Genomic DNA, 13,848 nt, shown 5'->3' with positions numbered 1-13,848 from the left:
GAGTTACTTTAGGTTGTAAATCATATCTTCTCCTAGATAATTAATCACAGTGAGTAGTTGCCAGAGCAGCTCACATATACATTGTTAACCTTTGCTTTTGTGCTAATACTGTTCTGGAATAGCACTGTCCTTTAGAACTTGCTGCAGTGATAGGAATGATGTATTTCTGTGTGTCCAATATGGTAGCCCCAGGCACATCTGACATTAGCATTTTAAATATGGCTGGTGTGTATAAAGAAATGAGTTTTTTATTTTATTTAATCTTAATTGATTTAAATCTAAATAGTTACATATGGGCTGTAGCTAATGAGTTGAATAGCACACTTCTAGAATCTTGTGCTGTATATAAGGATATACCTTGAAGTAAGTCTTTTTAGAATTCTGTGCTGTTTGAACGTTCAAACTACGTGAAACCTACGTCATTATGGATGGAGAGATTTCCTACAGCTGTAATTAAATAAATAAAAGTGGTGCCCACAACTTCAGGCAAGGGCTCCAAGCACAGGTTCCTGGCCGAGGTGTGTACCAAGGAAAAGGCTTACCTGCTGGTTAAACTCTCTGGGTCATTTTTCAGTTATCTTCCAGATCATCTTGAGAGAGTTCTGAGAACTTGAGCTATATGCTTACTTTCCCACTTTTGTTTCGGGCTACTTCAGAGAAAGGTTGTTGCTCTTCGCTGGCAAACTGCAAAATAGGAAAGGGTCTATTGGTTTCTCCCAAATCCTCCAGTTACTCAAGAAAATGGATAAGTAGCCCCTTTAGAGTTCCTAAACTTTGGTCATCTGAGTAAAATAGAAACAGGGAGGGAAAGAGATCTTTTTGTGCTCTTCCTCCTTCTTTTACTTAGATCCTGAAGGGAAACATAAAGTGAGCACTTACCCATTGGGGCTTTAAGTATAAAAAGAAATGAGGAGTCTTTTACTTTTCTGTAATGCACAAGTGCAGTAAACTGTTCTGTTTTGAACGCCAGCAAAGGCAGAGAGAGGGCCTAAGACAGTGTCTTTGCAGGGGCAGAGGCAGCCGGGAGAAAGGGAGTGGCTCTTCCTCCTGCTGTCCTTCTCGTCTCCCCTTCCAGTCGTACTGCTGAAGCCCCAGTTCTAGAATGAATGGAGAATGGGAATGAGGCAGGGAGAGTGGTTGCAGGTAAAAGAAAGGCCAGGTACTCAAGGAGTAGAGGTCTTGTGCTGTCCTGGCAAATGGGATGTCTGAAAGTCACTGAAAGCCTGGCATTGTATATGCTGCTTAAAACTTTAGTTTGTCCTTTGTTAAAATGTAAAAAAGCAGTATTTTTAAAAAATATATTACATTTATAATATATAAGACCTAATAATCGTCTTTACAATTTTTTTTTAAATCCCCCCAAAATCATCTCTTTCTTCAGGTAAAGAGATGTGGAAGTTTTTTAGGAATGTACCTAAAATTTTCAGTTTCCTATTTGAATTGACAGCAAAAATACCAGTTCCTCTCTCCCTCCTTCTTTTTCTTCAAGTATCTGTCCTGGTCTGCCTCTTTGTGAATGTGCTCCTCCTCCTCTTCTTTCTCCTCCTCCTCCTCTTCCTCCTCTTCTTCCTCTTCTTCCTCTTTGTCTGTCTCCCTCCCATATTTCCGACTCCTCTTTCTTTCTTTGGCATCATTTATCTACATTAATAGAATAATTACCTCAAGTTTTCCACTTCACATCATAATTAACATAAGGTAATTTTGCATCAGTCTTAGACATATGAATTTGACCCAGCAATCTTACCTAGTGGAGGTATAAACTCAATGATTTGAAAGATAAATGTGTAGATTAAACTAGTTTTTCTCTTAATTCTTTGCACATAGAAGCACATGCTCGAAATCATTTTCCTTTAGAATTTTGAAGATATTTGTCCATTATCTTCTCTCATGCACCAGTGCAGGAATGTCTATATCAATTTCATTTTTTTATTTGCATATGTGGAAGCTTTTCAAATTTTATTTTTATCATTGGAGCCTTGAAATTTTTACCTGTTTCACCTTTTTGGAAAATACATCCTAGTCTCTACTAAGTGAGCTCTTGCAATCCGAGAGCTCTTTGATTCCGCAGGTTCTGCTTATTTGTTTCCTAACATTTAAAACAAGTATCTATTTCATTCATTTTCTCAGTTATCTCCTTCTGGAATTCCTGTTAGGTAATTGTTGCAATGTTTGGAGTGAACCTCTCTTTCTCTTAAATGCTCTCTTATATATTCCAAGATTTGTTTTTGTGTGTGTGTGTTTAGTCTGCATTCTTGAATATCCCTTCAATGTCATTTTTATAGTAGTAATATGCCCTTCATTTATTTTGGAAAATTTAACATTTATATTGTTAATTTACCATAGGCTTTCCTTGCCCCTGATTTTCCCATTTTTTAGCCGTTTGTTCTTGTTTCTTTGCTGCAATAACCTCTAAGCACTCTGAAGGTACTAGGTTAAGATCTAAATTCCAGGATTCTCTTATTTTCCTTAAATTATTTGTTTACTACAGGGTTAAGTGTTTATTTTTGGCATCATTGTTTTTCTCTTTCACTGCTATTCAATTGATTTTGATCCCTGGGTATCGATTCATATTTACTTACAGGTTGATTGATTAGTATAGGTAATGACTGTATATTTCCTCTGCAGTTATGGTAACCTGTTTTCTCCCCAGAACTCTCTCGTGAATAGGCGTCTGAGTCTCTGTGGTGAAGTGTGTCAACGTCAACTGTCACTTTTTACTTTAAGAGGCATAAATATGACATCAGTGTCAAAGTAACAAGAGTCCTGCAGAATCCTAATTAATTTTCATATCGGGCAAACCTGACTTCCTTTTTTATACCCCTGTCCATACGTTTTTAGAAGGCCCCAGTGAAGTGCAATTCAGGCACTCCATCAGCAAGAGGATACTTCTGGGGTTTTAACCTAGAATCACATTTAGCTGCTACCTAGTGCTCAGTGTCAGAGGGAGAAAAGGTCTCCTGGCCTCTTTGTTCATAAAAAAATTCTTCAGTTACTTTGTTCATTGTTTTCCAAATTGAGGGATGCCTATGTGCTCTTTTTTATTTTCATTCTTGATAGGAGCTTTTTTTCTGGACCTGCTACACATTTTCTTCTTGTACCTTTTTTCAGGCTAAGGTTTTTCTCTATTCTTATCAACCATTCTTGCTTACATTTTATCTTCCAGGGACATTAAACAATTTCTGTTCTTCTAGTGAAAATGTTTAGTGGTTTCTAGAATTACTCTATGGGAAAGGTATCTCTTGACACTTTGAGTGATTTTCAGGGGGAAGAGAAAGTGGTATGTGTATTTTGCTATCTTGATCCAGTTTTCTTATGCTATACAGTAGTATTGTTCCTTCCCAAAAAATATTTTTTCCTTATTATAAAAGTAATACATAATCTTTACTGGAAACTTAGAAAATATAGACTAAGAAGATAAAAAAAAGACTATTTCTATGGGCCCAAATAAAATTTTATGATTTCATTAAATATCAAATAAATTTTATTTTCAATGGAGTTCTTGCCATAAAAGATTATTTAACCCTTGTTTTAGTAGAGCCATTATACACTAAATCACAAATACTAAATCAACCTGTGGATAACACACGGTCTGTAATCTTATTCATCATGAACAGAATTCTAGTGCCCAGGTACATTTTTATAATATTCAGAAGATGTGAACCAAATATTTCTTTCAGTAACACATTTAATTGAGCAAAATAGTCATTGTAATTTATTTCCAATTTCATTATTGATAAACAACTGTTAAAGGTGGTGCATACTTATAATTGACTGTATAAGTAGGGTCATACATTCTATAGGGTCATACATTCTGTTTTAGAAAGTGTGGTTATATCATTTATATACATTTGACTGCATTTAACAGGAAACCCAAGAAATCATGAGTTATACAAATATAGATTTGTTTTTCTGTCTTTAAGAGGAAGGTGAAGGTAAGTGTTCCTTTTTTTAGCATTGATCGAACTTCCTTTTGTGTTTCTATTTTGTCCTTCATAGAGACCTTCATCTTTTTGCTTACAAGTTGGTTTGGCCACTACAGGCACCACGTCCATGTTCCTGGCAGTTCCTGGAACCTGTACTGACTGCTTCTGTCCCTCTGGCCTTCCGTTCTTGGAAATCTGATGTAGTAGAATTCTATTTACCACCTGTTGTCCAGAACTGTTACATGACCATCTTTAAGCTGCAAGAAAGCCTGGAAAATCAATTTTTTAAAAGATAGACACTAAAGTTCTAAAAAAAATTGATATTCTTTTAAGGAAGATAGGTTTAAGTTAGAGGTAGGCAGTTGACAGTATCTGGTGTCCACTGAGACCAGTGTCTATCATCATCCTGGTAAATACTGGCTGATAAATGCACAATGATAAGTGCACACAGACAAGTCATATGTGTGTATGGCTCCACAAACATATATGAATGTACACATACTGTACATAACACATAACTGAATACACAATGACCTTTGGGAGACTATGCCTGAATAAAAATGCACTTTCATTTTTTTTCAACAGCCAGATGATTTTTCTTGTATCCCAACTCCTCTTTTGGATGCGACCCTGGATGAAGAAGGAATATCAGCAGTCCCCTCCAGAAATGGCCTACTGGTAAGATAAAGCAAGGGGGAATTAAGAGTAAGGAAATTAGGAAAAACTAATTATTTCAAGGCAGTCAGGAATACTTGAGAAAAAAATACCTGCTTGTAACAACAAAATTGAGACCCTTATACTTAGGAATGAATAATTAAAGAGTTAAAACCATAAATAAGTGCATGGCCTACCTGTATCTACAACATCAAAAACAACCACAGCTATAGCTATGGCCACAGCCATAAGTCAAAATATAGGGGAGGTCATCAGCTAAACTTTTGTTCTCTTTGTGGAGTGAATAATGAAATAATTTGCATTATCTTCCATCTAGCTTTCAATATTAATGTAATTCTGACCATAGGAAATATTTTGACTTTTCAGTTACTTTTTAAATGCAAATATTTGGGGGGGGGGCCTGGGGCATTTGATAGCATCTTACACATATAGCAATAAGAGGGAAAAAGTGTGCTATCTAGCTCAGGAGGTAGACAGTTTTCATTATGCCACAGGAGGTGAGACGTTTCATTTAGCACACACTTTGTTCGTTTTAGTACAGAGTTTTAAAGACCTAGTCGGAGTTCATAACTGCCAGTGAAGCTGTCTCAATAGACGGCTTTATTTTTGCACGATTAATTCATCCCACTGTGATCTGTACCACTTGGCATGAGGCCTGGGTTCTTTACTGAGGAGGTGCTCCCCGAGTAGGAAGTGTAGAAAGGTCATGGGTTTGCTGATATCTTTCTCCACTTGGACTCATGGCTGCAGAACACCTGCAGTGGGAGACTTTCCTCTATTATACTGCAATATGTTTCCTTCCCTTTAGCTCTGCCTTTTTTTATCCCTTCCTAACAGAATAGGAACTCTTTGCTATTCTACAAATAACCCCTGTACCACCTTTGAGCTGATGAAGATGATGATGTTGTTTAGTTTCTATATAATCTATTTTCATCTTATGTATATTTTGCATGGGGTACTCTATCATGGGTTACTTTTGGTCCCTCCCAAAATTCTCCTGCAGGGTTTGGATGTGAACAGTTTGTGTTCTGGCTCCTCGTCTTTTAATGAGGGTAAGCCGAATTCTGGAGGTAGAGTCTGGTCATTTGCGGCTGTGAGCAATCCTGCTCTGCAGATTTTGTCTCTAATTTTTTCCTAATTTTATTATATTTCTTGTAAGAGAGCTAACTCTTTCTAGTCAGAGGTTTTTATATTTTCTGTTGAGTTGAAAGCAGCCTTCATGTTTCCTCATCAGTGCAGGGAGCTCTGTATACCTCACTCACAACCAGGAACTTGACCCAAGGTATTTGTTCCTCTCTTCCTGCCGTGTTTTCCTTTACAGCAGCCACTGCCTCTTCCCTCAGCCAGAGGAGGAACAAGTCAGAATAGACACTGGCCTCTTTCCAAATAGTGAGTTTCTATGAGCCTTTACCCCACCTGACTCTATGTACATTTTGATTGCCTCCTAGTCCCCTCACAGGTGAGGGAGGAATTCCTACCTAAGGGTCACAGGGATGGCTGAACACAGGACACCTGGCACTTGACAGCAACTTGTTAGTCACATATTCTCACAGCCTCGGAGGTGGAGGACACCACAACCACACAGAGCCACATGTGGGGTGCCCTCAAGAGCTGAGTGAACAAGCAGGGCTGCAGGAGGCAGGCTTTGTAGTAAGAGGGTGGGGTGCCCCCGGGTTCCCATGGGAGGATGTGATTGACTTGCTTTCACAGGCTGACAAGGAACTGAAACCCACCACTCAGGGATAATGAGGAACTGTGTCTGGTCCCCTGGATAAAGAGCATTGTCTGGCTGGGGCACCTTATCTGCAGGAGCAGAATGGGAGGGGAACTTGTGGTTAGGCCACTCACAGCCTTCCCAATTTTACCAGCTGTCCAGGCAGCACATAACAATGGGTCTGACGTTAGGTATTACGCGCCGCTGACACTTCCACCCCAGCTATGGACTCTCATGATTAGTTTGTACTTATTTTATTTCTTTTCTCTTTTGTCACTTTTATTACCTTTTATTTCAATTTTTTGAAAGTCTTCTCCCCTTTCAAAGGTTAATCAGGATCAGGTGTGGTGCCAAACACGTGAAGAAACTTCTCACCGAAATGGAGAGAACATTTCAACTTTACTCTAGCCATACCCCAACTTCTCACAAGTTTATAGAATGAGAAAGTCGGTACACCTGACCCATGAATGTATAAGTGAACTCGAGCAGCTCAAACTCCTGTTCAAGAGTCAATTGTACTGTTCTTCCAGGAGGATGATGAGGGCTAGCGTTACAGAGTGACTACAGAGAACAGTAAAAATATTAACCTGCATAATCACATATACTACAAAATGTTACATCTTCTTAGCAGATTGCACCTTTTATCCTTTGAGCAGAGCTGGCAAGAAATATCTCTGGATACTAAATTTTCATATCCCAAAATCTTAAATCCTAACTTGGTGAATATCAAAATGTTAGGCCCTAGATCAGTGTCTTTCAGATACTTGTAAATATTCATCTATTTGCTTTTACATATAGTGTTGATATTGAGAAGTCTGATGCCTCTGTAAATCTTATTCCTCTATTTATATCATGTTCTTATTTTCATATTTCCTGAAGTTTTTTAGGATATCGTTATTGTTGGAAACTTGAACTCTCATCAGGATATAAAATCATTTTTTATCATGATTAGCACCCAGTTTTTTGTTCCTATAAATGTTCCTTTTAATTCTGAACATTCTCTTCCCATCATTTCTCTAATAATTTTGTTTTTCTCATTTTCTCTATTTTTCCTTTCATTACTTTCATTAAACTCACGTCTCAAATTCTTTTTATACTTTACTTTTTTTGTTTTATATGCTTGTAAAGATTTTGTGTACATCATTTTGTAGATCCCTAGTTCTAATATTTGCCCTGAGTAGTTATAATTTAACTGCCATTAATTTTTTTAATTCAGCAATTGTTCTGTTAATTCAGAAGAACTCTTGCTTGTTTGCTGACTTCCCCTTTATTATTATGGTTAGTTTCTGATTTATGAATACAATAGCCTTTCAAATCCCTCTGAAATGATTAAATCATCATAAGCTGCCTTCTCTTCCCTCAGTTATCTCTTTCTCCCAGACTGTTTACCACAACATGTCTTTTTCAGGATGTTAATTTTCTCCATGGGTGACTTTTTTATATTGATTTTCTCCAATGGCTGATGATATTTGGTGATTAATTTATATTTATTAATGAACTGATTTGACTACTTAATAACTTAGGATATATCATTGCTATATGATTTCCCGTCATATAGATATTTGTCCAATAACTCTCTCTTGAATAAGAGGGAAAACTTTGAGTCCTGTATAAGTAAATAAAGTATGAGCATGGTGTGTAAATGGAAATTAAAAAGCACACATGCAGTACTACACACACACACACATACACACACACATCCCCCCCAAACATATCTTAAGTGCCAAAGGGAGAGCAGTGAACAACTTTATTTTCTATCCGAGACAAAGCTGATGTTTTTCTTCTATTTTCCCATCCATGCCTTTTGTGGAGGTTCAGAATAACCTGATTAAAGTCTTTTTCTGATTCCAACACAGAACATCTTACCAAAGCAGATAGTTCACTTCATTTAGAGTGCTTTTCTTGGGTTCATATGTAGCTACTACCTGCTATTTAGTATAGAGAGGGCTGTTGGGAGGTCAGCCTGACCCCTCTGTTGAGAAAACACTTTACATTAAGTTATCCTAGCCATTACCCTGAGGCGCCTTACTGCCCTTTGTAATTTTCACTCTGAACTTTGTTGCTTATTTTTGAGGCTCCGTCCTTTACTTGGCAGCAAGGTTGTCTTAACGCTGTTCTTAGTCTGAGAACTTCTCTACAGTTATGAAATAAATTGCTTACTTTTTAATTTCAGGAATTTCTAACAAATTCTGATCTGTTATTAGAACACTTTGTTGGTTTCCAGTGCCATTTGCAGTTTGTTCTTATAAAAATACACACTTCCTCTAATTTTGAGTGATTGGGAGTGGTGCACCTCAGTCACCCATCCTTACTTAAGTTTTCTTGTAATTCCTCCTCAGATGTTTCCACTTCAAAATAGATCACGTATTCTTGTTATTAATATAATATATATACTTTTGGAGAAAGAAGATACAGAAAAGCAACATAAAAACAAATGCTTCTAAGGTCTCATGTAAAACTTTATGATTTTATTAATATGCATTATGTTTAATTTTGCAAAAAGTTGCTTTAACCAGAGAATTGAATATTTTCATCTTATTTTGGGGAATGCCATCGTATTGCAAGTGCTGCTAAAAGTCTTCAAATGTCTGCAAGAGACTTACAGTGCAGCCCATCATGTCAGAATAGTCTCCAGATATACTTCCTGCATAATGAAAACCAGAGCTTTTCCAGTCTTCTGTGACTACGAATGAAATATGTTTCAGTCATATGTATTTGTGAGATAATCTAATGTATTTCCAATTTCATAATTGAAAAAAACTGACTTCCTGCTATTGATCTATAAATCATTGCAAAATATAGTCATGAAGTCTGATATTAAAATAGCAGAGTTTTATCAGTAAGCTGTGTGACTTAGACTTAAAATTAGAGATTTATTTTCCTGACAAAATTAGAAATCCGAGGCTAGTACAGCTGACACACTTTATACAGATCTACCAACTTCTTCATCTTTCCATTCTGCTCCCCTCAGCGTACGGGTACGTATTTAATGCTTATAGAATGTCTCAACATCACAGGCACCTTGTCCATGTTTGGAATAAGCATCAAGCAGCTGATTCCTTCCACAGGAAGATACTAGCCTCCTTGAGTGCTTCACTGTGTGTGATTCTACTCATCTCACTGGGTGTAACCGTGACAGGATCACACTTAGTCCTTTCAGTTAGCATTTCTGAGAAAATCATGATATTCATAAATTAAAGAAAAACAGTGGATTTTGGCAGGCATTTAGCAGTGTCTGCTTTTGAGACCAATTTTTTGATAGTGCATGATATTTATAAGGGTCAATATAATTATGAACAAATCAGTGACATGGCTGTACATTTTTACAGGTTCTAGTGTAATCCATAACTGAATAAACAATCACATTGGGAAAGCTATGCCTGGATAAAAATTACTTTCATTTCTCTCATCAGCCAGGTGATACCTGTGACAGTCATACTACTCGGGAGGAAAAAGAGCTGCCTGTAATTACCAACACAAGCGGTTCCTTGGTAAGTTATAGCAGGAGAAGGGGCAGGGGATAAGGGATGAAAGAAGAGCTTTTTCTTCAAAACAATCATGCAAAACTTCAACACAATGCAACATAATTAGGGTGGCTGGACAGCTGCAGCTGGCAACATACCTACCTACCTTTAATTGATTGGTGGGACGACACTCAGCAGTAAATGAGCCCATGTTAAATCCACAAATAACTGCACACATATAAAAACAGATATATACCCCAAAACCTGATGATTGTATGCATTTCTTTTCAATAAATCTAGTTCCTTTATGTTTTTTCTTACATTTAAGAAAATTCCTAGGACCGTTGGTTGGAGCAGCAGCAGGTATCCTTGGGTTTCCTATTGTTTCTCCAGTGGGGGGTGAACTTCAGGTACCTCTGCAGACAATACTTTCCATCCCAGGTGTCCAACCTCTGCCCTCCGCCGTGTTTGCACACGGCCACTTCTGCTTCGTACTCACCCAAAGGAGGGCAAAGTCAGGCAAGCCTCACAGAGTGATCAAGCTTCTAGCAAACTGCACATGGAAACCGTTGCTGTATTTATGTCTTATCCCAGGGCACTTTCTCACATTTGTTTCTGCTTGCATTCCTATTCTAAGCTATCTTTTCTCTCCCTTGATGGAGCTTATATAATCTATTTTCCTTTTTTTTCCCCTATCCTCATAGTCCCTCTTCTAACTTCCTCCTGAAGAGAATAAAGCAAAATGGTGAGTCCCAGTGGGTGGACACTCCCTGCTGAGATGGTGTTGGGGAGAGACTTAGTTTGGAAGGGCAGGCCTATATTGAACACAGGTGTGATTACACACACCCTCGGTCATTTTCCTTCATAATTAGGAGGAGATAACTGTCTTTTTCAGAATTTTCTCGATGTGCGGTCTTCTTTGGTGCTATTTTGATGGGGAGGGAGATGGATTTTGGAAAAGAGTTCACATTATTTCTGGAATATCTTTCTCCCCCTGTCACTCAGTGAATGCTCCTGGGATTCTCTTTTCCTATTTTTTAGTTATTTTTTGTTAACTCTACTATGTTTTAGGAGAGAGAGGCTTGGTTGTTTGATATAACTCTTCTATTTTTATCCCAGAATATAATCCCTGTTGTTTACAGAAAACTCCTTTTCTTGATATTAAAAATTATTCACAATCTGTTCCATGCTGTTTTTTCCAACCTGAGTTCTCTTGATTTAATCACATAAGCCCTCTAATTTTTTTTAAAAAAATCAACTTTCTCTTTTTGGAACGTACCTTGAGTTTTCCAGTGGTAAAATTTTATTCAGTCTTTTCTCATCTTTTAAATGAGCAAAAGATTTGAACAGACACTTCACCAAAGAAGATATGTGGGTAGGAAATAAGTTCATGAAAAGGTGCTTGGTATCATTAGTGATTATGGAAATGAAGCCACAATGATATATCTGTACATACCCTGTACAATAGCTGAAATTAAAAAGATTGATCATACCAACTGGTGCTAAGGATGCACAGCAACTGGGAATCTCAGACATTGCTGTTGGGAATGTAAAGTTGTCCATCCATTCGGAAAAATAATTTGGCAGTTTCTTAAAATGTTAAGCATATATCTACCCTAGACCCAGCTATTCTACTCATAGAAAATATATTAATAGATTTATACAAAGACTATCCACAAATGTTTATAGCATAATGATCCCAAACTGGAAATAACCCAGTTTTTTCTGCAGATAAATGGATCAACAAATTGTAGTATATCTATCCATACAATTGAACTCTAGTCAGAAAAAAAAAGCAATGAAATATTGATATATACAGTAGATGTACACAGTAGAGGTGGATGCATCTTAAAATAATTTGCCATGTAAAAGAAACCAGAAAAAGAGATTCAGCTTATATAAAATTATAGAAAATGTAAACTAACCTTTAATGATAGAAAGAAAATTAGTGATTGCCTGGGGACCTCAGTGTAAACAAGGAAGGGTGTGAAAGGAGAGATGACAAAGAGACATGAGGACATTTTGCAAGGTGCTGGTTTTGTTCATTGTTTTGATTGTAGTGGTTTCACAGGTGTATTTGTCCAAACTCATCAAAGTGTACATTTTATACTATTTAAATGTGTGCAGTTAATTGTATGTCAGTTATACCACAATAAACCTGTTTTAAAAAGTCCATACAATGTTTCATGATTTCATTAATATCCAAAGTGTTTCTTTTGCAATAGGCTACTTACAATAAAGAATAGTCTATTCATGTATTACTTGTGATTGACCCTTGACCCTAAATCACCAATGCCACTAAATCCGAGCAGTTACCAAAGGCTTGCAATCCAATCTACAGTCATCACAAATGTGCTCTACAAATCATTACTTGTATAGATAAGAGAAAACATTTCCCATGTGTGCAGTTGACATAAATGAATTATTCAATTGAGATGCTAGTTTATTTAAAAGGCAGTCAAGTTTACTTCCAATTCCTTAAGGAAAATCAAATAGCTACACTTGCTATATAGATTCATAGTTCACTGCAAAGTATAATCATATCATCTGTTAACAGTTGCATATGTGTTTGCTTCATAGAAAAGAAAACCTAAGGAACCTTGATTTAAACAAGTAGAAGTATATTTTAGTCACAAAACAGGAAAACTAATGGTAGGTAGACTAAGGCTGTTAACAATTGCAATATAGTGCAAGCTTTAGTATGAACTTCTAACTTTTTTCTTCCATGCTGCCACTTTAGCATGTGGATTTAATCTTTACACTTACCAGATGGTCTGCAAAATATGGATACCATGGTGTTTGTATTAGGAACATATGCCAATTGACTGTCCATTATTAACAGAAAACCTTAGTTCTGGAAAACCTGCACAGCAGAATATCTTTTACTGTTCATGGAGCAGCTGTTAGTTACACTCCTACTTTAGTTGCCTGAATCTCATTCCTTTAAGTAAAATAAGCTCCTAAAGTTATTTTTGTTTACCCTCTCCAACTTTTTTGAATTTTGAATTTATTGCTGGAGTTCTAAACTTTCACAAGAATTTGCCTTTTATTTCATTCATCTTGGTCACAACTCTTGTGTCCTTTCCATCAAAGAAGCTTTCTTTCTTCAGTTTAGGAGTTGTCTTCTGTTATGTCATTATTCTTTCCCCGTTTTCTATGTCCCAACCCTCTAGAATACATGTTAAATGGTTGGTGCTTGGCTCAAATTGGATTTTAATATCTACTAATTTTTTTTTACCATGTTAGTTTGTTTTCTGTTCTAGATTTCTTCAACTTTATGTTCCAATTTAGTAAATTTTTTTTCTTGGTCATTTATGTATTATATTTTAGCTTGCCTCACACTTTTTGTAAATTTTAGCAAACCTATTCTTCTTTCCCAAGAACAACTTTTTTCTCTCTGATGTACCAATTAGTATAGCCATAGGTTCTTGATTCATAAAGTGATCTGTAAATCACCGTGAAAAAAAGAGTTCATTGTTTTTAAGGAATCAAATTATTGTGATGTAGCTTTTTTATTGAGGTATAATTTAAAAATAGTAAATTCACACATTTTAAGTGTATAATTCAATTATTTTAAGAAATGTTTGCATTTTGTTAAAACATTGTCAAAATATAGGACATTTCCGTCATCATAGAAATTTCAGCCCCTTTCCAATCTGCTGTCTTCCCACCCCTGTAGAGGCAAGACCTGTTGTGACTTCTAACATCTTAGGTTGGTTTCCCTTTCATATAGATCGAATTGTAAACATAATGTGCACTTTTGTATCTGGCTTATTTTACTCATAATTTTTAGATTCATCTATTTATTGCTTGTATTATACATTTGGTACTTTTACTATTATTGCATTGCATTTGCATATACTATCTTGGTATATCTCTTCATCTTTTGATGGACACTTGGGTTGTTTCCAGGTTTAAACTTCTATAAGTAATGCTTCCATGAATACTCATGTTCTATAAAAAATTGTATATTTTTATTTCTCTTAGGTAAAGATGCATATTATTGGCAAACACAAATACCCACAGCCCCATGGTTCATAGCTCTTAAACTCAACAAGGACTAATTTAATAG

General features: G+C 36.4%; 1 protein-coding gene across 1 annotated transcript in view; it reads left to right on the top strand.

Annotated features, from left to right (window-relative positions):
• Positions 1-13,848, top strand: part of ARHGAP28 (Rho GTPase activating protein 28) — a 201,353-nt gene that overhangs the window by 131,346 nt on the left and 56,159 nt on the right. The window contains exons 4-5 of the mRNA XM_054587388.1: positions 4,509-4,601; positions 9,726-9,803. Coding sequence (XP_054443363.1) covers positions 4,509-4,601; positions 9,726-9,803 — 171 coding nt within the window. The remainder of the gene's footprint in view (positions 1-4,508; positions 4,602-9,725; positions 9,804-13,848) is intronic.

The sequence above is a fragment of the Pteronotus mesoamericanus genome, unplaced genomic scaffold, assembly GCF_021234165.1.
Source record: "Pteronotus mesoamericanus isolate MK-2021 breed Mesoamerican mustached bat unplaced genomic scaffold, CSHL_Meso_final scaffold_118, whole genome shotgun sequence".
Classification (NCBI taxonomy): Eukaryota; Metazoa; Chordata; class Mammalia; order Chiroptera; family Mormoopidae; genus Pteronotus; species Pteronotus mesoamericanus.
Note: the sequence above shows the minus strand (reverse complement) of the source record. Positions and strands in the feature narration are given on the sequence as shown.